General features: G+C 45.4%; 3 protein-coding genes across 17 annotated transcripts in view; 1 reads left to right on the forward strand and 2 right to left on the reverse strand.

Annotated features, from left to right (window-relative positions):
• Nucleotides 1–652: 652 nt before the first annotated feature.
• Nucleotides 653–19179, reverse strand: sntg2 (syntrophin, gamma 2). Of its 2 annotated transcripts, none has more exons than XM_055053396.1 (18): nt 18738–19179; nt 16227–16364; nt 16092–16148; nt 15970–16027; nt 13918–13961; nt 13371–13412; nt 12913–13000; nt 12355–12431; nt 11651–11772; nt 9945–10074; nt 7732–7770; nt 7554–7571; nt 7290–7361; nt 5714–5923; nt 3278–3370; nt 3035–3145; nt 2175–2369; nt 653–1723 (listed from the first exon to the last, which is right to left on the reverse strand). In XM_055053396.1, the coding sequence occupies exons 1-17, from the start codon at nt 18786–18788 to the stop codon at nt 2244–2246; spliced, it is 1476 nt and encodes a 491-aa protein (XP_054909371.1). In that variant the 5' UTR covers nt 18789–19179; the 3' UTR covers nt 653–1723; nt 2175–2243. The 2 variants fall into 2 exon arrangements, with proteins under 2 accessions (XP_054909371.1, XP_054909370.1); XM_055053395.1 differs by having other exon boundaries at nt 7455–7571; nt 18738–19178.
• LOC129374650 (MARCO-like protein) lies at nt 18844–23458 on the forward strand. The gene is made up of 2 exons (XM_055053169.1): nt 18844–19014; nt 22768–23458. The coding sequence occupies exons 1-2, from the start codon at nt 18844–18846 to the stop codon at nt 23446–23448; spliced, it is 852 nt and encodes a 283-aa protein (XP_054909144.1). The 3' UTR covers nt 23449–23458.
• kiaa1109 (KIAA1109 ortholog) overlaps nt 23367–24339 on the reverse strand; it is a 68194-nt gene continuing 67221 nt past the window's right edge. For 12 of the 14 annotated variants that reach the window (XM_055053380.1, XM_055053382.1, XM_055053390.1 and 9 more), the window contains one exon: nt 23367–23976. In XM_055053380.1, the coding sequence (XP_054909355.1) occupies nt 23760–23976 (217 nt within the window). In that variant the 3' untranslated portion in view covers nt 23367–23759. The remainder of the gene's footprint in view (nt 23977–24339) is intronic. The other 2 variants (XM_055053392.1, XM_055053391.1) reach the window with 1 other exon arrangement.

Here is a 24339-nt window from a genome sequence, read left to right on the forward strand (position 1 = left end):
GAAAGTGTTGGATGAAAGTGGAGCAGCAGCTCTTTCTCTAAAAAGTGACGTTTTTTCCATCTTTTATCTTTTGTGTGTTTAGATTATTTTCTGTTTCAGCTTCATTGGTGAATTATTATTATTTGCTGTTTTAATGTTTACAATGACAACAATATGCACAAAACAATGGCTAAAAGTCCAGTTACTGGTTTAAAACCAGCATCAGTGTTTGATGAGAGATAATTCCATGCTGAGCGTCCGGCCCAGACTGGTTATATTGTTATAACCTGTTTATGTCACATTGACAATAAACAGCTGAAAAATGACCAGAAGTCACTTCGCTCCAAATCCTCTCCTTGTTATTTCTATTATGTTTGCATAAAATATTGCATAAACATAAATGTTTCCATAAATCATCTCTGATCTCAGGTCTTTGGGCTGTTTATTGTTCCTCTCCTGCTTTCTGATTGGCTGCCCGCCACAAGGTGAGTTCTCACTACCTGTCGGGTTAAACATGTCCGATTTCAGATGGGCTGATCAGGACGATCGGTTCAGATTATTGAAAGCTAGAACCTTCTGAGGTTATCGGGGGAAACCGCGAACAGCATTTCTTTCTAATATTCATAAGTCAACATCCAGTCAGTGAAAGTTTGTGAAAGATGAAAAGCAGCACTGAAGCTTTCTGATTTTAATGTTCAAGTGATTATAATAATAATGGCTGCAGAGCCATCAGGTCCATCCAACAGTGTGAAATATAGACTGAATATATAAAACGGTGGATATAGATGAAAATAAAAACATGTTTTCATCAGTAACAGCATGTCCTCCAGACTATAAAAGCTGGAGGACATAGTCAAAACATGAATTTGATTTTAAAGATATCAGAATCCAGACTAACCTGCTAAAACAACAAAATGTGAAAATGACAATCTTAAAACACATTTTATTCATTTCTGACAATAAGTCAAATTGTTGTTGTCAGAATAAAGCCAGAATATTTTATATTAATCATAGTTCTGTGTAAAATGCAGAAATAGCAGTGAACAATAACAGACAACAGATTTTTATAAACATAATTCACAAGTAAAAAGGCAACAGAGCGAAACATGAACCAAGCATTTTAATTTAAAAAATGAAACAGTTTTATAGATATAATAAAATGAATGTCAGTAATAAGCAGATAAATATGAGCTATAGGAAGCTGCTCTGTAAACTTTCTTTACTGAAACAGCAGAAAATATGTAATTTATAGGTGAATATTAATGAAGCAACAAAAAAATGAACATTACCAGAATAACATTTCTTATAAAAGTGTTTAATAATGTGCAGTGAGGCAGTGAAAGCCTCTGCTGGCCGGAGCAAAGTAGAAAAAGAGTCACTCCAACCGGCCAATCAGAAGGAAACATTTCAGCTGAAAACACAAACAGGAAGTAACGGAGACAGATTCCCGTTTCCACAAAATGCACAACCATCAGAGTTCTAGCTGCGGCGGATCCAGCTGGTTCCGTCTGACCCGAATCAGTCCCAGGAGTTGAGCAACGTGAAATACTTCAGAAAATATGAGCAGAAATGAATCCATCTGGCTTCTTAGCTGATGTTTTCCTCTGCCGACAGTCCAGAAAGTTCCCGTTTGATCCCGACACGGAGCGCCGGCCTCGTTCAGCCTGCTGCTCTGCTTCATGATGCTTCCAATAAAATAAACTCTTTCAGCTGATAAAGTCTTTATGATGAATTAATCTAAATGCTGGGAAAAACAATTCAAATGTTTGTTTTAAAATCTAAAGAACAAATATGGCAGCAACTTCCTGTTACAGCTTTTAGTTTACTAATATCAATCAAATCATTTATCATGAATATTATTACACTGTAATTACCTGGCAGTAATAACCTGCAGCTAGATGTTAATAATTAATGTATTATTCAACAATAAACCAGAATTATTAGTTTTTGATGTAATAATCACCAACAAGCAGCTGCAGTTTCTATTTAAAACATCTGAATTTTACTGATGAATCAGCATCAAATCAATATTAATGTTCTATTATTTTCTCCATAGTTATGATTTTATTAAGATATTTCATGATATGACCCAATATGTACTTTTGTTTCTGAATCTTTAACAGGAAGTGCTCTCCAACCCAAACTGAAAACATTCTCATCTGGATAAAACCGGCGTTTACGTGAGCGTAATCTACCTTCACAGACGTTTATAGAAAAACATCCAGCAACAGGACCGTGTCTGGTGCGCCACAGGAACAGGAAGTCTAGCTGCTGATGTGCGTGGCGAGGCTCTGGCCGCACAGGAAGCCGGGCTCCATGGACGCCACCTTGGCAGCGATGAAGGAGTGGATGCAGTGGAGGACCGCCGTCAGGTTGGCAAACTCCAGTTCCTGACAGGAGAAGAAGAATCACAGCACAATCAGAACTCAAGATTTTATGTTTTAAATTCAACTTAGTCGCCATTTTTCCTCACAAAATGGAGGGGATTTGACTTTATTTCCATTTGAAACGATGACTCCCAGTGCTTCCTGGTGTGAAACAATAAAATCCTCTAAAACTCTAAAAATCTGTGATTTTCATAGTTCAATCATCAAATATCTGCCAATGTGTCCAGCAGAAACCATCTTAGCACTGCAGCAGAAATTAAAAGATTGTCTTCCTTATTGCTGGAGATTCAGCCAATCAGCATCAGGGAAAACTAAAGCTGCTCCTGGATTGGCTGCTCTATTAGCCAATAGCGTGTCAGCTGGTTATTTATTTTAGAGCATTTTAGATATTCTCTATGAAAGGCTCCACAGTATAAAAGCAGAAATAATAAATATTTCTTTGTAAATATGTTTATATAAAGTCTTACAAAAAAAAACAACAAAGTTAAATACTAAAACTTTTACTACTTTAGTACATTTTGAGTGTTTTACTTCAACACAAAATGTTTTTTTTAAATGTTAAAAAAAACATTTCAGCACTTCCAACTATTGTCCTACAGATTAAAAAAATTCATTAAGTGTTAATAACTCATTTACTCTAAAATCAAAGAGAAAACTGTCTTTCTTACCTTCATTTCTATTTGGTTGCTGTCAGCGTTCTTAAAGAGCAGCTTGACTCGGGTTTTTCCGTCGTCAGATGAGCCTTTCAGCTGAGAGAACTTGTATCTCCACAGAACAGCCTGCAGGAGGAGCCAGGTTCAAACAGAGACTCACAGCCAGGAAATACCACAGCCAGGAAATACCACAGCCAGGAAATACCACAGCCAGGAAATAACATGGCTGGCGGACAGCAGGAAGAGGAAGTGGATTACCTTTGAAGTCACATCTGAGCAGCTAAACCCGGATCCAAAATCCAGCGTGAAGCTGAGAACGCTCCCCTGGCTGCTGCACATGTAGCTTTTAGACTGAGGAGGAGGAGAAGAAGAAATGGACCGCCATTAACCAGCTAAGAGCTTCCCTACCCCAGCTAGCACCGCCATAAATCAACCAACAGCTTCCTCAGCTCAGCTAGCACTGCCATTACCGAGCCAATAGTTTCGCTAGCCTAGCAAGCACTGCTATTAGCCAGCTAACAGCTAATGGGGATCTTAAACAGTAAAAAATAAATCCCCCTGCTGAGCTAAAACACTACACATCAACCTAAACCATTTTCAAAGTGGCGACTCGCGTGACATCTCGCGTCTTTTATCAATAAAATGACGAGTGACAGATCTAGCTATTTAAAAAAGTAACTGTTGAAAAAGTAGCCAGCAACTTTTTCTCCCAGAAAAGTAACTAGTTGTTAGATCTAACTAACTAGACCCATCAACTCTTTTTCTAAAAAGTGACGGATCATTTGAAGTGAGCTGGTTTTCTACCCAAACGCAGCGCTAACGCTAACGCTGACCAAGCTGCTATAGAAAAATTAACTGCAGTACCACAGCTCAACCCGTAGAGGGCAACACAGACAGTTTTAGAAATTTACACACAAATGTCACCATTTGGACAGAAACAAAGACAGAATTTAGTTTTTTCATCTGCAAAGAAAAGCTGATTTGGTGTTTAGCGACACTTTAAGCTTCAGAGACACAAATAATCCGGAAGTAAAATTAACATCTTTTAATACGTGCAAATAATTTAATGTTCATCAGTGAATCATGAAGCTCCTCAGAATGACTGTTCCCCTTTGTTCCTCAGCCTCTTTCTGTCTAATTAATCTGGAGAGAGCAGAAAGCAGATTAATAATAAAATTAATTATTGAGACCAATTATTACCATCTATGACTCAATTATCTTTATTGACTGTGAATTAATTTTAATCTTGAAAAAACAAATATCCTTCAAATGTTTCATACAGCATATTTATTATAATTCATTCTAGCATTTTACTTCCTGTACAGAGGCGTAAAATATGAAAAACTGATGTATTTAAGATGCAAATCATTTTCTGAAAACACAGTAAGAAAAGATCAACTGCAGCAGGAAACATTATTAAATTAACAGGCTATAGGATTGAAAAAAAAAGAACTTCCTTAAACACCAGGATCCAGTGAAACCAGTGAAAACTTTGGAAAATAACTGGTGAAGAACAAAGTGGAGATCAGATCACAGAGCGCTGGCAGAAACATCTCGATGAATCTGATTAATATTTCTGTTAAAACTCAAACCGATCTGAACGGGTCAGGCGGCCGCCGGGCTCTCCACTGATTTCGTTTCTTGCGTCGCGGCTCGATTTTGGGCCGCGTCGCTGGAAGACGGCCTGGCTGCTCGGATTCGCACACACACTCCGAGGAGGCCTGCAGATTTTAATTATGGAGAGCAGTGAGCGGCAGCCAGGCGGGAGCAGGAAGCCGCTGCTGCTTCTTACTGTCACCAGGAATGAGACGCTGAGCTGTGACTGCGCTTCACTAATTGGAAAGGATTTAGCAACATTTCCTCTTTAAGCAAATCTGCTTAGCACATTCTGACAGGCCTGGATGAGAGTGGAAGCCCAGAGATAAAACCATCTGCTCTCACTCCTGAAGCAGAAAAAGGTTTTCTGTGTTTGGTTCCAGATCAGTGTTTTTATACCAGCTTCAGTTCAGTGACCAGGAATCGCTGAGGCTTGCTTTGGTTTTGCGTCATGATTCCTCAGTTCAGTAAGAACTGAAGAACTGCTCTCCTCTGTTCTTACTGAACTGAGGAGAGCAGAATAAATTCATAAAGATGCCGTCTCATCAAATGCAGAGACCTGGACAACGGCAGAACCAAGCTTCTCACTGATCCGGTTATCCGGCTGCGTCTGCTGCAGAACTTCACGGGCGCCTCAGATTAGAACTCTGCACAGCAGAACAGAACCGACCCAGAACAGACCAGAACATTCTGAGGCGGCATGGTTTCTATCCGGGGCTGTGAAGCCGAGTTACAGCAGAATCACTGTAAACATCTTAAAGAAGCAGAGTTTCTGTCTGCCACTGTGCAGGCCATAAACACGTCCACGGTTCGCTAAAATGCTAAGGCATGTAGAAATGCTAAGGTTAGCTGGAATGCTAAGGCATGTAGAAATGCTAAGGTTAGCTGGAGTGCTAATGCTAGCTGGAATACTAAGGTAATTGAAAAGCTAAGATAAGGGGGAATTCTACAGTTAGCTGGAATGCTAAGGTTATCAGGGATGCTAAGCTTAGCTTGAACGGTGGAAACGGAACATTTTAGGAGATGTTTGGATCCGCTTCAGGTTGAAGTGGTTGTGTTTGCCGACCCGGTCCGCTCCGCCTGCATGCCGGCTCTCACCCCGACTCGCTGCACCTGCAGGAACACGGCCCTCTGGAAGGACTTGTCCCAGGTTGCCAGGTCTGAGGCCAGCTCCACCCTGAAGGTGTGGCTCTGGCCGTGGCCCACCAGGATGCTGAAGCAGAGCGGGTCGCCGTCCGGCTGATCCGGAGAACCATCCAGACCCAGGAAGAGCCGCGCCTGCAGCCAGCAGTCCTCAGCCAGCCACAGCTGGATCAGGAGGGGAGAGCATCACCCAATCAATAACCTGATCTATAACCAATAAGCTGCCATTATCACTAAATTACATGATTTATTACTTAATTTTTACCATATTTATAAAACGTCAGTGTCAAAATAAATATTTAGCAAATATGCTAATTCACTTGCCGTTAACAGAACGTGGACTACCAAAATAAAAGCTGGTTCTTCAGATCAGTAATGAAGAGGCCTTCATTACTGAATTAATTTATTCAATGTATTGTATAGCACTGTAAAAACATTTGCACTTTCTCACTATGCACTTTATTTAGCACTGCACTTTTAAAGTAGATCTATAAATTAATAACATTTTGCACTCAGGAAGTTTTAATTGTATTTATTGAGTATTTTAGTGATTAGTGTGTAGTCTTTGATTTGGGCTCTGCACAGCTGCTCCTCATTGGCCAGTGGAGGTGGTTAACTGTGAAGAGGAGAATTGGTACTCAGCAATGAGCTATTGGTGGATATAACTAAATAAATGATGTGCATAATTTATTAGGTGTGGAATGTGCTAATATAGTGACTCACCTGTCTTTTTATGTGTCCTCTCAGGATGTTTGGACAAATATTGTCCTAAGGGGCTGGACAATGATATAGGTCCTGGGAGAGACCATTGAGAAGAATGGGAGGGGTGTATTGTTTTATGGTGTACTGTTTTATGGTGTTTTAGTAAGGGTAAGCATAAAACATAAAAAATATTTATAAAAAGGAAGTTGATGTGGTTGTAGTTAAATGTTTTTATTCAATTAAGGGGAACAGGGTAAGATGGAATTATCTTATGAATTTACAGATGGTTTGATCTGTCACAGCTGGGACTATTGAAGATTGTAATTTTCACCTGTGAGAGATATTGAGACGTTGAGATGTTTGTAAGACCAAGAGTGTGACTTATTGTTTGTGATGCTGGGAGGAATAAACCTGCTGTTCCACCTAAACTCTGCCTGATATCATCAATCTGCACTGAAAAATCCAGCTGTAAAAGGCCAGCCTGTTACAAGATCATTTCTTTTCCTGTTTTCTTGTTTCCTCTTATGATAAATAATCCTGTCAAAATAAAAGATGCTCCAGACAGTCAGCAGCAGAACCGTTTGACGGATTCAGTTTCAGCTTTTATTTTGGTGGTCTGCTTTCACTAATAGACAAGGTGTGTTAGCATATTAGCTTTAGCTTGCTGTCTAAATGTTTAGCTTGCTAATAAATATTTTTAAACTTTTATAAATAACATGGTGAAAACAAACGGCTCTGAAAATCTGGTTTCAGTTTTTCCACAGAATAGATCCTGATTTACGGATCACAGCGAGAGCAGGGAACCCGACTCGGCGCTGATCCGCCTCACCTTATGAACCTTGAAAAGAACCTCATAGAGGTTGTATGTAGTTTCAGGTTTTCCCCAGTCGGTGGCGCCGACCTGAGAGAACATCACAAGGTTGGATGAGCTTCAGAAACAAAATCCTCCATCATTTAAGATCCTGAATAGCGTTCCGGCTCGGAGTTGTTGTACCGGCGGCCGTCTGAAGATATAAAAATATGGCCCTCTGAGCGCCAGGAACCTGAAGGCCGAACTCCTGCAGGGGGCGCTGCTGTCCGGAGCCTCACTCACCCAGCCCATGTGGACGATCTGAGGAAACAGGAAATACTTGATGCAGACGTTACAAACGGTGAAAACATTTTTCATCTCACATTTTCATCTAAATATTTTCAATGATTTGAATATTTCATTACTAAATCCAGTCAGGAGTGATTTGAGTGATCTGATTGGACAGCAAGCAGCTGCTTACCTGATCATCAGTAGAAGCGGATTTATTCAGCATTTTAATCTGCAATAGAAACAGACATGAGTTCATCAAAGTGTCTCATTAACAGCTTTTATTTCTAAGATGTTTAGGGGGATAAACCCTTGCTGCTCAAAGCAGCGAGGGTCAACTTCCTGTTCCAACATCTAAACCAAGCAAAGACCAACTCTGAAGCAGAGCTGCTGATTCTGATTCAGGCAGGAAAAAGTCTATATGGCTCCACCCCAAAAGAGGCGGAGCCATCGACTGAACAGCCTTAAAGGGGCGGAGCCATCGACTGAACAGCCTTAAAGGGCGGAGCCATCGACTGGACAGCCTTAAAGGGCGGAGCCATCGACTGGACAGCCTTAAAGGGCAGAGCCATCGACTGAACAGCCTTAAAGGGCGGAGCCATCGACTGAACAGCCTTAAAGGGCGGAGCCATCGACTGGACAGCCTTAAAGGGCAGAGCCATCGACTGAACAGCCTTAAAGGGCGGAGCCATCGACTGAACAGCCTTAAAGGGCGGAGCCATCGACTGAACAGCCTTAAAGGGCGGAGCCATCGACTGGACAGCCTTAAAGGGCGGAGCCATCGACTGGACAGCCTTAAAGGGCGGAGCCATCGACTGGACAGTCTTAAAGGGCGGAGCCATCGACTGGACAGCCTTAAAGGGCAGAGCCATCGACTGAACAGCCTTAAAGGGCGGAGCCATCTACTGGACAGCCTTAAAGGGGCGGAGCCATCGACTGGACAGCCTTAAAGGGCGGAGCCATCGACTGGACAGCCTTAAAGGGCAGAGCCATCGACTGAACAGCCTTAAAGGGCGGAGCCATCGACTGGACAGCCTTAAAGGGGCGGAGCCATCGACTGGACAGCCTTAAAGGGCGGAGCCATCGACTGGACAGTCTTAAAGGGGCGGAGCCATCGACTGGACAGCCTTAAAGGGGCGGAGCCATCGACTGGACAGCCTTAAAGGGGCGGAGCCATCGACTGAACAGCCTTAAAGGGCAGAGCCATCGACTGAACAGCCTTAAAGGGCAGAGCCATCGACTGGACAGCCTTAAAGGGCGGAGCCATCGACTGGACAGCCTTAAAGGGGCGGAGCCATCGACTGGACAGCCTTATAGGGCGGAGCCATCGACTGGACAGCCTTAAAGGGCAGAGCCATCGACTGAACAGCCTTAAAGGGCGGAGCCATCGACTGGACAGCCTTAAGGGGGCGGAGCCATCGACTGGACAGCCTTAAAGGGCGGAGCCATCGACTGGACAGTCTTAAAGGGGCGGAGCCATCGACTGGACAGCCTTAAAGGGGCGGAGCCATCGACTGAACAGCCTTAAAGGGCGGAGCCATCGACTGAACAGCCTTAAAGGGCGGAGCCATCGACTGGACAGCCTTAAAGGGGCGGAGCCATCGACTGGACAGCCTTAAAGGGCGGAGCCATCGACTGGACAGTCTTAAAGGGGCGGAGCCATCGACTGGACAGCCTTAAAGGGGCGGAGCCATCGACTGAACAGCCTTAAAGGGCGGAGCCATCGACTGAACAGCCTTAAAGGGCGGAGCCATCGACTGGACAGCCTTAAAGGGCGGAGCCATCGACTGGACAGTCTTAAAGGGGCGGAGCCATCGAATGAACAGCCTTAAAGGGGCGGAGCCTTTAACCATTTGTTTCTGTGGAAGGGAGTCGTTTTTCTTCACTGTCTCCGCATGCTTGGTAAGGAAGAGGGATTCCTGAGGATAACTTTTACTAATCTGGATGTTCTGATCCATTTCTTTCTGAGTCATTCTGCTCTTACACTGGATCGCTGTCTCCACCCAGAGAGTCTCCAAAAGCAGCAGAACAATTAGATCCTGATTGGCCGTTTAGCAATCAGCCGTGAATTAACGAGCCTTTAAACATGGCAGCTGTGAGCAGAAGCAGAATAATCAGAGAGAGAAGAGGAACTGAGTGAGGAGCTGCTCAGCTCATTAATTATCAACAAGACACGTCAATGACGAACCATCAGAGCCTCATTAACAGACACATCAAACCCAACGAGCCAATCTCAGAACTCCGCCTCCGATCTCAGAGCTCCGCCTCCGATCTCAGAGCTCCGCCTCCAGTGTCTCAGAGCTCCGCCTCCGATCTCAGAGCTCCGCCTCCAGTGTCTCAGAGCTCCGCCTCCGTTCTCAGAGCTCCGCCTCCGATCTCAGAGCTCCGCCTCCGATCTGGACTCACGCTCTCCTGCGTCAGTTCGCCGATGTTCGCAGCGATCGCCTGCAGCCAGTCCGAACTTTCTGCCGCCGAGCAGAACTGCAGGACGCTGCAGCTGGACACATCTGGGGAGAACAGCTCGAAGCAGTTGGACCTGGAGGAAGGGTCAGAGGTCAACAAGAACAAACAACCTCAGTTACCTAAGTAAACAAGCAGAAACACATTCAGGGTTTCATGAAGAAGAAAACGAGGAGCCAGCAACTCTGAGCAGAAATAAACTCAAAAGCGCGACCTATGACCTTAATCAGACTACATGCACACACTCCTAAGGTCATGGATGGCCTAGCTAAAGTTCAAGCCCCAGCTGAATTTAGTTTCCTCTGTTCATGTTAAACTCCTCCTACTCCAGGTGTCTTCAGCGTCATGGAGGCTGATGCTGTAGTCGTCAGTCTTGCGGCGGTTGAGAAGATGCCTCTGACTAAAGATAGTCTTGACACGTGGGCGACTGTGGTTGAATGGCAAAGTAGTCGTCCTGCACTCGAAAGGTTGTAGGTTCGATTCCAGCTTCCTCCTGCCACATGTTGATGTGCCTCTGGGCAAGGCACTTAACCCTTGCCTACTGGCCTATGCATCGGTGCACGAATGTGTGTGTTTGTGAAGAAAAACATTCAACAAATCAGAGCTAACATAGTGGAGCCGCTACACCATGCTGCCGCCCTTGATCGAGCTAAGCTAGGAGGAACTGCAACTAAATCTGATTCAGCAGCAAGAGGTTAAGAGAACACATTTACCAGCAGGATTACGTTTCTCCGGAGGGTTGATGAGGTCGTCTGAGGATCGGATTCATTGCAGATGTTGAAACTTTGTGACATTTAATTTGGGTTTTTTCTCGCTGCTGAGACCTCTGACCTCTCAGCAGCCAGAAGGAGACCATGCAGGCGAATAATCTGACGCCTTATTATCGAGACTGCAGCTACTGGAAGCTTCTCGCCGTTTTTAACAAATCCTCCTGTGAGCCGAACTTCGCTGTAGCCGGCTCATTAAAACCACCTGCTCCGGCGTCTAGTGCCGACCCAGCGCCAGACCCGACGGGCCTCTGTGGCCGATTCTGGACAGAACAAGAGGCCCAGCTTCTGTCTGCCAGCAACACATAACTGATCACACAACAGGAGGAACGGTTTCTGCTTAAGACGATGCAGGAGCTTCACTTAGCAGCGAGTTCGCATTATTCCATTAAATAACGGAGTGGTATAGCCTTTAGCGTTCTGGGTGTTAACTGGAATCTAACTGGGAGCTAACTGGGAGCTAACTGGGTGTTAACCGGGAGTTAACCAGTAACTGTATTTACTAGCTGGGTTATGGACCCAGGAGGAAGATGTTGGGATAAGGATAATTTTTGTCCTTTGCATTGATAGTTTCTGGCTGAAATAGCAGAAATCCTGGGACGTTGTAGGCTCATTCCGGCTGAAATAATCTGGATCTGGATTATTTTTTTAGAACGCTGCCAGTTTCTAAAGAAAATGTTCAACAGTGTCAGACAAAAGCAGCTCTGAGGCTCAGAAGGAGACGGGCTGAAATGAATCCATCAGAATCAGATCGTAATCACAGTGTCTGCAGTTTAGACTGGATGCTCTGACCTTTGAACCCGTTCTGTCTCTGCATCAGCGTCAGAGAGTCAAACGATGAACCGATTCTGACCCCCAGAGGTCAACGGCTCGGCGCCGGCGTACCTCAGCTTATCGCTCCCGGCTCGCCGTCTGGAGACTCTGGCCATCCGCAGCGGCAGGCAGACGGCGTCCAGCCAGCGCTTCTCGTACTTTGGCTCATTCGCCGAGGGTGAAGGGGGCGGAGCCTGACAGACACAGAACAACCAATCAGCTTCCAGTAAAAACCATTGTCACTAACTCGTTATTATTGCTTACTGCAGGGTGGAAAACAGTCTACACAATAACACTGGACAAACTTCAAATATTAAATTAAATCAGTTTCTTATGTTTGAAGTTTATCTGGCCGCACTAATGAGTTTTCTCTTTTTCCTTTATTGCAGCCAATCAGGCTAAATGTCACTCTGAGCTCAGCAGGATTTTGAAAGAATGTAACAAAAGACTGCAGAGAAACCCTGAAATATGATCATATTATAATCATCTGCAGCACGAACTTGCTGCCTGATCCGGTTGAAACAGTTCGCTGCAGTGAGGCGAATGCAGAACGAAAAACAGTCTGATTAGCAATTATCTGTTAGCGGCTCTGTGCTAATGAACAGAAATCACAGGAAATCCTTGATCTGTCAGCAACTTCTGACCTGCTGTAGTCTCACAATCATTTCAGGGATTTATGATTCATAACAGGAATACAAAACGTTCCAGCGGCGCCGCGGGCTGGACTCGGGTCGGACCGCTAACAGGACCGCTACGCTAACTCTGAGGTCCCTCACCGTGTTGCTCCCGTTCAGATGGAAGCCGCTGTCGAAGAGCGGAGAGCAGACCCGGTTCTGGTCCAGCCCAGGAGAACCTGGGCAAGAAAACAAGGAAATCGGAGGAAAGTTAATCAAAATACAGCAAAGATAAATCCTGGAGGGAAGTTCTGGTCCAACCTGCCTTCATCTCCATGGCAACAATATCAAGCTAAATCTCACTGCAGAACCACAGCAGCCATTTTAAATTTGGACTACAGAATAAAGTTAATCAGTTTCAAAACCAGAAAAAATCCCAACATGCTGATAAACATGGCTGCTGGTTCTGGACCTCGCTCTAGAACCCTGAAGTGTCTTCAGTCAGAGGCCTCTTCAGACCGCTGTAACACATACCTCTACAGGAGAGCCTTTCACTAGAAACTTGGATGATCTGAGTTCATCAACTATTGAATTTGATCTTATGCTAAAGTTTCCGTCATCTGATCCGGATCAGAAAGCCAAACTCAGACGGAGGGAGGAAGAGGAGGACGAGGAGGAAGAAGAGAGGCCGACCAATCAGCCGGCTGGAGGAGCCGTTACCGAGCGGCAGCTTCAGGAAGGACGGGACTTCGCTCAGGTAGCGGACGGTGATGGTGACCTCATCGCCCGCAGTTCTCAGCAGGTGAACCTGCCGAAGAAACAAGTTCAAACCCAGCTGGAAACCAGTTTGGAACCAGTTCAACAAGCGGCTGTCATGGCGACCAGCCAGAGAAACGCTCATCAGCTGCAGGACAGACATCAGACTGGACAAATGAACTGGGGCATCTGGAGGAGGTCCAGCAGAACCAGGTGAGCTCATTATTTTAAATAAGCTCAAAAATCCTGATTCTCATTTTCTATGATTCAGGATCAGTGAAACGATCTGCCGTCTGCCGGCCTCCATCAGACCGTCAGTCTGATGAGCGACTTTTAGCAAACCTCCGACGAGTATTAAAGAAATCATGTGAATATGACTTTATTATTGATCGGTGGACAGAAACAGGAGAAACCAAACTTACCACTTCCTGGTGCGTGCAATGCTCCACGTTAATGCCGTTGACCTGCAGGAGAAACAGAGAGCAGTCGGCCATGTTGGAGGAGTTACAGTCAGTTCACCTGCAACCTGAAGGAGATGAAACGATGATTTATGGACGAAGAAACGACTCCAGGCTCAGAGCGACTGACAGATCTGCCAACCTAAGAACTAAAAACCAGAAAATCTGATCCACGTTTCACTTTAGTGTCTGAAACTTTCCACATGTTCTCATATTTAACAACATCGGTTGGTTCTTAACTCCCAGTCTGACGGGCCACTCGTGGCTCCGGAGCCGCAGGTTGAAGACCCCTGAGGAGAAATGTTGTTTGTCCTATTTTAATATGAGAAATGATTCGTTTCTTCATAAATAAACAGATAGGATCCATAATGATCTCCAGGATCAATATCAATATTGATCCACGTCGTGTCACCAATAAGTGCTGCTGAGTCCAGTTAGTTTCTGATGAACATGTTGCCAGAAACAGGCCAACAGGAAACGGGCGAGGCGAAGCAGGAAGTGATGTACTGACCTGCAGCACAGCGTCCCCGACAAACAGTTTCCCCGTCTGATCGGCTGTGGGTAAAAGGTCAGAGGTTAACGTAGTGGTTAGCTAACGGTAACGATATGAAGCTGTCTGTGGAAGGTTCTGTTCCGGTACCGGTATCTGATAGTTAATAACATTTGGAACAACCAGAACCTTCCACAGAGCACATTAACACCATTCACCGTTACAGCTGACTGCCTGTCCTCCCGCAGCAGAGAGCCTGACTAATTAACCGCTGCTTTAGTAGAAAATATTAGTTTTGGAATCATTCAAAGCATGTTTACGTTTAAAGTTTGGTATTTTACCAGCAGATGTTCATTTTGAATAAAAACATTAATAAAGAAATTAATCAAGATTTTAAATCAGTGCTGCTGGATGAAAAATCACAAAACCACCCAAAACCGAACCTGAGAGAAAAACCTTCAGACCTGTGAAAAACCTGACTGCAGGAGCAAAGAACAACTACACCCCAAAAACTAACTACACCCATAAAACTAACTACACCCCAAAAATTAACTACACCCCAAAAACTAACTACACCCATAAAACTAACTACACCCCAAAAATTAACTACACCCATAAAACTAACTACACCCATAAAACTAACTACACCCCAAAAATTAACTACACCCCAAAAACTAACTACACCCATAAAACTAACTACACCCCAAAAATTAACTACACCCATAAAACTAACTACACCCCACAAACTAACTACATCCGTAAAACAAACTACACCCCAAAAACTAACTACACCCGTAAAACTAACTACACCCGTAAAACTAACTACACCCCAAAAACTAACTACACCCATAAAACTAACTACACCCCAAAAACTAACTACACCCATAAAACTAACTACACCCCAAAAACTAACTACACCCCAAAAACTAACTACACCCCAAAAACTAACTACACCCTTGAAACTAACTACACCCCAAAAACTAACTACACACCAAAAACTAACTACACCCTTGAAACTAACTACACCCCAAAAACTAACTACACCCGTAAAAGTAACTACACCCTTGAAACTAACTACACCCCAAAAACTAACTACACCAAAAACTAACTACACCCTTGAAACTAACTACACCCCAAAAACTAACTACACCCGTAAAAGTAACTACACCCTTGAAACTAACTACACTCCAAAAACTAACTACACCCGTAAAAGTAACTACACCCTTGAAACTAACTACACCCCAAAAACTAACTACACCCGTAAAAGTAACTACACCCTTGAAACTAACTACACCCAAAAACTAACTACACACCAAAAACTAACTACACCCTTGAAACTAACTACACCCCAAAAACTAACTACACCCGTAAAAGTAACTACACCCTTGAAACTAACTACACTCCAAAAACTAACTACACCCCAAAAACTAACTACACCCCAAAAACTAACTACACTCCAAAAACTAACTACACCCTTAAAACTAACTACACCCTTGAAACTAACTACACCCCAAAAACTAACTTCACCCATAAAACTAACTACACCCTTGAAACTAACTACACCCCAAAAACTAACTACACCCATAAAACTAACTACACCCCAAAAACTAACTACACCCATAAAACTAACTACACCCATAAAACTAACTACACCCCAAAAACTAACTACACCCATAAAACTAACTACACCCCAAAAACTAACTACACCCCAAAAACTAACTTCACCCATAAAACTAACTACACCCGTAAAACTAACTACACCCGTAAAACTAACTAAACCCCAAAAACTAAGTACATCCCAGCTGCTCCCATTTAGGGAGAATTCTAATAAAATGCCCCGATTCATTTATTGTTAATTCTGCTGAACAACCAGTTCTACTTCAATGTTGTCTTGGCACATTGGAATACATCTATTACATAATGACTTGGAAATTAAATGGCCTATTCAAAGTCCAGGCCTTTAACCCTAGAGGTTGTGCTCTTGGAATGAATGTTTTCCTCTCTGATTCTGAAATGTTTTTCCTGTCTGAATGTTTCTTTCACCCAACAGATTAAAACCAAACCTCTTCTTACCGACTTGGTCCTTGAAGATCTTTGAAATGACGACGGGAACGTTGTGCTCCGCTCCGCCCTGCAGAGCCAACAGGAAGGCGTTAGCGTTAGCTCCAGAGCTAGCTGGGTGACCTTCAGCTCACCTTGATGCTGAGGCCCAGACCGCCAGCCGCCTGTCGTCTCAGGACTACAGCTCTGTGCTTTAGAAATGGGGAGTTTTTATTGGCAGACGGATTGTTTTAAACAGGAAGTGAGCACACGGTGGCAGGTGAACTTACATTGGCGTTGGGCTCAGAGCCGTCGGTGCAGACCACGTCCAGCTTCTGGATAGTCAGAGCGTCTCTGCTCAGCCGCAGGCAGACGTCAAAGCTGTCGCCGCTCTCGCCGCTGCACAGCAACGCCACTCCAGATCGGCTCTGGAGAAAATCAGGAAAACAAACATTTAGCTTCACAACGACCTGGTTTCCTGCTGCAGTCTGGTGGTTTCCTGCTGCAGTCGGTGGTTTCCTGCTGCAGTCGGTGGTTTCCTGCTGCAGTCGGTGGTTTCCTGCTGCAGTCTGGTGGTTTCCTGCTGCAGTCTGGTGGTTTCCTGCTGCAGTCGGTGGTTTCCTGCTGCAGTCGGTGCTTTCCTGCTGCAGCCTGGTGGTTTCCTGCTGCAGTCTGGTGGTTTCCTGCTGCAGCCTGGTGGTTTCCTGCTGCAGTCTGGTGGTTTCCTGCTGCAGTCGGTGGTTTCCTGCTGCAGTCGGTTTCCTGCTGCAGCCTGGTGGTTTCCTGCTGCAGTCGGTGGTTTCCTGCTGCAGTCGGTGGTTTCCTGCTGCAGTCGGTGGTTTACTGCTGCAGCCTGGTGGTTTCCTGCTGCAGTCGGTGGTTTCCTGCTGCAGCCTGGTGGTTTCCTGCTGCAGTCGGTGGTTTCCTGCTGCAGCCTGGTGGTTTACTGCTGCAGCCTGGTGGTTTCCTGCTGCAGTCTGGTGGTTTCCTGCTGCAGTCTGGTGGTTTCCTGCTGCAGTCGGTGGTTTCCTGCTGCAGTCGGTGGTTTCCTGCTGCAGTCGGTGGTTTCCTGCTGCAGTCGGTGGTTTCCTGCTGCAGTCGGTGGTTTCCTGCTGCAGTCGGTGGTTTCCTGCTGCAGTCGGTGGTTTCCTGCTGCAGCCTGGTGGTTTCCTGCTGCAGTCGGTGGTTTCCTGCTGCAGTCGGTGGTTTCCTGCTGCAGTCGGTGGTTTCCTGCTGCAGTCGGTGGTTTCCTGCTGCAGTCGGTGCTTTCCTGCTGCAGTCTGGTGGTTTCCTGCTGCAGTCTGGTGGTTTCCTGCTGCAGTCGGTGGTTTCCTGCTGCAGTCGGTGGTTTCCTGCTGCAGCCTGGTGGTTTCCTGCTGCAGTCGGTGGTTTCCTGCTGCAGTCGGTGGTTTCCTGCTGCAGTCGGTGGTTTACTGCTGCAGCCTGGTGGTTTCCTGCTGCAGTCGGTGGTTTCCTGCTGCAGTCGGTGGTTTCCTGCTGCAGTCGGTGGTTTCCTGCTGCAGTCGGTGGTTTCCTGCTGCAGTCGGTGGTTTCCTGCTGCAGTCTGGTGGTTTCCTGCTGCAGTCTGGTGGTTTCCTGCTGCAGCCTGGTGCTTTCCTGCTGCAGTCGGTGGTTTCCTGCTGCAGTCGGTGGTTTCCTGCTGCAGTCGGTGGTTTCCTGCTGCAGTCGGTGGTTTCCTGCTGCAGTCGGTGGTTTCCTGCTGCAGCCTGGTGCTTTCCTGCTGCAGTCGGTGGTTTCCTGCTGCAGTCGGTGGTTTCCTGCTGCAGTCGGTGGTTTCCTGCTGCAGTCGGTTTAGTTTTTGTTTAGTTCTGGCAAAAAGGTTTGCAGGGTCATCGTCACGGCAACGTGGGTCACTAAACAGACCTGTGATGTTTTTGATCTGAAAGGTCAAAAACTTCCTGCAGCAGCGCTGGAGGGGAAACGTTAAACACCAATAAATGTTTATTTACACTGAACCGGCCAATCACACGGCAGCACCTCACTGTAAAATAAAGCCAGTGACCGTTGATGGTTGCGTATCCAACCTGAGGGTCGGGGGCCATTCTGGGCCGCCAGTACTTTGTTTTTATACATAAAGACTCTAAACACATGATGTTCTGAGAAATCAGCAGCAAAGAAGTCAAAACTGAAGAAAAGATGAAAGTTTTTACATTTTAGATAAAAACCAGTTTGACAAAATCTATTAATCAGCTAATCAATAACTAATCCCAGCTCAGTCTCTGCTACAGCATAATTGATGCTCTTATTGCATTTATAACATGTTTATATTCTTACTTAAAAATAAATTCGTTTATATTTTAATGTTGTATGAAATAAACTTAAACCTGTCAATAATCAATAATAATCAATACTGAAATAGTTCATTGAAGCCAGAAATGCTATGCTAATAAAAACTGCTCAGTCAGCTGTTTCTTACTATTGTGGATCCAGCAGCAGGTCCAGGTTCTGGACCCGCCCGAACCCAGCCCGAGCGGTTCGGATAATCCATTATCATTAGCAATACGAATCATCCTCAGAAGGGAAACTCCTGCCAACGCATTTCCGAGCCGAACCGTTCTGCTGGTTCGGCTGGACCGGGAGCGGTTCCGACTTAAAGCTCCGTGTCGGTTCCGGTGGTTCCGACAGTAAAACCCCAGAAACCGGCTCAATCAGAGGGAAGTCTGGCCGGCTCCCTCTGGGTACCGGACCTTCACCAGAACCGCTCTCTGTTTGAACAACCCGTCCGGAACCAGAACCAGAGCTGCGGGACCGAGCAGCGGGTTCGAGCACCGGGTTCTTACCGGAGTTGGCACCGGGATGCTGGCGGGTCTCCGGCTCCCGGTGCCGCTCATCTCCCCTCAGCTCGGCGAGCCGCGCGGCGGCTGCGGCGCGGCGCGGCGGGGCGGCATGCCCGGAGGCTCGGCAGGGATCCGGCTGGGTCTGCAGGGATCCGGCTGGGTCTGCAGGGATCCGGCTGGGTCTGCAGGAGGAAGAACTGCTGCTGCTCCGGCCGTCAGGGCCCCTCTGCTGCTCAGGACGCCCACCTGCGGCCCGCTGCCTCCTGTTGGCCCATCCTGCGTCAGAGCGCATTAACTCGTTCATTGGCTGTTCGCTGCAGGAGGTCCAATCAGAGTCCCTGGCTTCTCATCGATCCTTATATGAAACCGGAGATCAATAAATCAAAGCTGATCAGAGGCGGCCTGGGCGGCTCCAGTTAGCGGCCCCTCATGTTGACCCTCGCTGCCAGAGCTGCAATTTCCTCTTCTTCCTTCCACTCAACTTTCTATGAATATGCTTAAACTTTCACCGATTATTGTGTTTTTCTGAGATTCTCTGGGAGCCTAAATAAAAACTCAGATTGTTTGAAATGAGAAAGCAGAGCTTCAACGACGTGTAGCCCCAAAAACCCAAAGATCAGAAACAACAGATGGATGTTTACATGTCTGGAACAAACAGGAAGCAAAGACAACAAAGTGCCGATCTTTAGATGATGCAACATGACCGTATTTATAAAACTTGAAACAAATCCTTGTTTAACAAAATGTGAAACTTATTTTAAATAAGAAACTGTCGTTCAAATAATTCTGTTCCTGAATTTTGGCAGTTAAAAGCTTCCGTACAATTGATGATGAAAGTTTGAATTATTTCACTTCATGTGTGATGAATCTATTTAAACGATTCTTTCTCCATCCAAAAGAAAGTTGAACTTTCTCACGTTATTCTATTTGTTGTATTTCTATATTTTATATATTTATTTCCTCTTGGGGATTATTTTATCAAATCTGTTTGTGTTTTTCGCTCCAGTTCACAGAGACCTGATAAATGCAACGTCCTCCATGTCTGCAGCTTTTCTCCAGGTTTGTGTTGCTGAATCCGTCTGGATCTTCCTGCTGAAGGTTCTGGACATTCAGCTGGATGAATGTTTAGATCCACACTAAACATCCAGCAAACTAACTGAACATGAAGTTTGACGCCAAACATTGAGCACCGTTTGGGTCAGTTATTACCCAGTTAATCTGGACTCCAGATCAGACCTGGATTGCTGCAGCGTTTCTGCTGAGCTCAACATGTCAGGATGTTGAAACAAAACCATCAAACGAAAGAAACTTCAGGCAAAAAATGTTTCAGTGGTTCAATAAAACTCCACTTGTTGTTCTCTGCTGCTCTCCAGATCGTTGCTTCTCGCCACACAGCTCAGAGAACTCCAGGTAGTTTCACCTGTTCTCACCGACACCAGGAGACAAGATGGCCGCCAGCAATCTGGGTCAATCAAGCTTTCATCAGCCACTCAGCACCGCAGGACTCCATCCGCCGTGCAACGTGATCTCTGATAACTGCAGGATCCCAAGCGGATGGAAATTTTCCATATGCAAATATAGTTTATATTTATAATCTTCAAACTACAACAGAATCAGTCAAATTAGTAGCTTCTGCTGTACAAACAGCGTAGAATGTTTGCTAGCCAAAAATAGTTCTGATTCAGCGACGTATATAGCTAGCTCTGAGCTAAAAACATTCAGCTAGCTCTGAGCTAAAAACATTCAGCTAGCTCTGAGCTAACATCCTGAGCTGAATATTCAGCTAGCAGTGAGCTAAAAACATTCAGCTAGCTCTGAGCTAAAAACATTCAGCTAGCTCTGAGCTAACATAGTGAGCTGAATATTCAACTAGCACTGAGCTAAAAACATCCAGCTAGCTCTGAGCTAAAAACATTCAGCTAGCTCTGAGCTAAAAACATTCAGCTAGCTCTGAGCTAACATCCTGACTTGAATATTCAGCTAGCACTGAGCTAAAAACATTCAGCTAGCTCTGAGCTAAAAACATTCAGCTAGCTCTGAGCTAACATCCTGAGCTGTATATTCAGCTAGCACTGAGCTAAAAACATTCAGCTAGCTCTGAGCTAAAAACATTCAGCTAGCTCTGAGCTAACATCCTGAGCTGAATATTCAGCTAGCACTGAGCTAAAAACATTCAGCTAGCTCTGAGCTAACATCCTGAGCTGAATATTCAGCTAGCACTGAGCTAAAAACATTCAGCTAGCTCTGAGCTAAAAACATTCAGCTAGCTCTGAGCTAACATCCTGAGCTGAATATTCAGCTAGCACTGAGCTAAGTTTTCAGCTGGCTCTGATCTAACGCACTCTGAGCTAAATATTCAAATATTGCTTCCTGATATGTGGAGAAAGTGGCAACAGTGTGTGATCAGGATGTTTAGATGAAACGACACAAAAACTCAAATTAAGGAGAAAAACTAAATATAATGACAAATTTGGACAAAATCAAACTGAGTCAAACCAACCAACCAACCAACCCCTCTGAGCAACCTATTCCCCTCCTCGCCTGTGGGAGCGCTGCACCAAGAATCACTGAAGGAGCACATGAAAACCTGAAGTCGGGGCAACTTCGTTCTAACCTATGAAAGTTGCGCTCCTTTCGTGACCAAGCGTTTCTTTTTAGCCTTTTGCCAAAGACCACGAGTCATTTCTCCTGCTAGCGCTAGGCTAGGCGTTAGCTTAGGTTGTATTTACCGCTGTAGTTCACTTCCTGCTTTTCAAGCCCCACCAAAACTCTTGAACTGAACCAAACCTTCTGTGTGTGTTCATGTTTATTTACACATCCCTCCTAAACCCCGAGCTATAGCAACCCCAATCTGCCGCACCGGAGACCAGAGAAGCGGATTGGTGAATGAGCTCCCTGTCAACCGAACCACTCCGGAAATATCCTTCCGCATGACGACATTCCGAGCAGCTCGCGGCTAATCCGCTCAGCCGCTTTGTTAAAGTCTAATTTAACAACCAGCAACAGGAAGAAGCTGCAGTTCAGCTGAGCCCAACAGAACCGCAGAACGTCCAGAACCAAAGCAACAGAAAACCTTCCCAACCAGAGCAGCAGGAGAGAAAATCATGACAGGAAAAGCCATGAAAATGAAACTCCAAAACACAACGCAGCAGAAAAGAAGCAAAACATAAAATGAAACTGCTAAACACGAAGTACTGGGAAGCTAGCGCTAAACGGCTGAACAATAGAAACACGATGGAAGCCAAAACACAGAAATTTAGCTGAAGCTAATGCTATGTGCAACAAATAGCATAAACTAAAGCTACAAAATAAGTAGGGGACGCTAATGCTAAATTGTTAAACATTCAGTTTAGCATTGAAGCTAGCAGAGTAAACGCAGCAGAATTAGCGGAGGCTAATGCTAACCATTAAGTTTGTCTCTTCCTGTTAACTAAAGGGAACATCCTCCGTTTCTGAATCCTCCGGCCCATAATGAACCCATAATGAACCGGGCCCATAATGAACCGGGCTCATTATGGGCCGGAACCGGGCCAGTTTTCTCGTCTTTGTTTCAAATGATCTGAGATCTTTCAGGATCCACTCCATCACCCCCTCCCAAATTGGTGTTGCCATGGAAACCAAGGTGACCTGCGGTGATGAAGATCTGCTGGTTTCATCGGTCCAGAAAACACTGAGGTCCAAAAGGCTCACCGGGTTCGGTGGTTATTTCTTGATGCTGTTCTAAACTATGAATGTAGCAGAATGTTAATAGATCATCGTTCCTGAAGTTCTGGAACGGAGAGAAGAGGAAGGAAACGCTGCCAGGTTTCCATCCAGAGGAAGATTTTATTTTCCAAACTGCTTCTTCAGATCCTGTCTGCGCTGCAGACTGCAGGCCTTCATCTACATTAATATTCACTGTTGATGAACTTTATGATTTATTTTGTCTTTCACCTTCATTACTGAATCCTGTAAGGCTAACGACAGGCCAGCATTATCCATTGTAGCCACCGCTAGGTATTAGCTAACGTTAGCGTCATAGCGTGGTCTGTAGGAGGTCCATCCGGTCCACTGGAGGACCAGAACCTTGTTGGAGAAACGTTTAAACCTGAATCTGGAGAACCTGGGGAACCTGGAGAACCTGGGAAACCTGGAGAACCTGGGAAACCTGGAGAACCTGGGAAACCTGGAGAACCTGGGAACCTGGAGAACCTGGGGAACCTGGAGAACCTGGGAAACCTGGAGAACCTGGGAACCTGGAGAACCTGGGGAACCTGGAGAACCTGGGAAACCTGGAGAACCTGGGAACCTGGAGAACCTGGGGCACCTCGAGAACCTGGGAAACCTGGAGAACCTGGGAAACCTGGAGAACCTGGAGAACCTGGGAAACCTGGAGAACCTGGGAAACCTGGAGAACCTGGGAACCTGGAGAACCTGGGAAACCTGGAGAACCTGGGAACCTGGAGAACCTGGGAAACCTGGGGAACCTGGAGAACCTGGGAAACCTGGAGAACCTGGGAAACCTGGAGAACATGGGAAACCTGGAGAACCTGGGAAACCTGGAGAACCTGGGAAACCTGGAGAACCTGGGGAACCTGGAGAATTGTCCCAAACCGAGGGAACCCAAGGAAGAAATCACTTCCCGTTTCACCCTGAATGGAAATGGTTTTATTACGTTAAGAAATCAACACACTTAAGAAACGGATCTATGTACACTGGTTCTACTGCAGATTAAAAAACGGACCGAGCTACAAGTCCAGTCACGTCGCGTTCCCACATCCCATAAATAAAGAGTTAAAACATCACGGTGAGGTCTGAGCAGCAGCTGCTGATGGTCACTATCCTACATGAAGCATGCCTGATCGTCTTCCATGGGAAACAAAGAAAAGGCCGAGGCGTTTTACTTGAACTACACCGTCCATCAGGTCGATGATGCTAGCAGCAGCAGCGTGGTTCTGGATGAAAAGTGGTCAGAGTAATCAGTCTGGATGGGTCCCAGTTGGGTACTGGTTTGGTTCCAGTTAGATCTCAGTTGGAATCTCCCAGTTAGTGCTCCTCTTTGTCCCGCCCCTTCCTGTCCTTCTCGTCCTGCAGGGCGGCGCCCAGCTTCTTGATCAGAACCGACAGAACCTTGTCCAGCGGGTCCATGACGCCGCGCTGCAGCCACTTGGGGATGGTGGTGCGGGCGTGGTGGAAGCCCAGCTTCTGCAGGATGTAATCCACCCCGACCGGGTCGATCTTCCTGCCGGTCCAGGAGATCAGCCTGGAAACACAAACAAGATGGCCGCCATCAGCACAGCGCTCAAAATAAAACGAAAAACCAGGAAACGCATCGGCTGTTTCCGTTCAGCTTCACTAAATAAATATGAAGTTTTCAGTTCAGTAAATTGTTTATTTTATCTCAGATGAAATTAAATCTGGTGAAAAATAATATCTGTAGAGTTTTATAGTATTTCCACATAAAATATGTAAAATCCAGATTATCAATAACAGAAAGTAAAAAATGACAAATTTTGATGCAAACTGAAACGAAGCAGACAAAATAAAACTTTCCATAAAAGCAAAAAATGACCTGAAATGCATTTTATTATTAATAGAAGCTCTAAAAACAGATTTTTCACTTGAA

Source organism: Poeciliopsis prolifica, unplaced genomic scaffold (genome assembly GCF_027474105.1).
Source record: "Poeciliopsis prolifica strain line A6 unplaced genomic scaffold, Auburn_PproV2 SCAFFOLD037, whole genome shotgun sequence".
In the NCBI taxonomy this organism is placed as follows: Eukaryota; Metazoa; Chordata; class Actinopteri; order Cyprinodontiformes; family Poeciliidae; genus Poeciliopsis; species Poeciliopsis prolifica.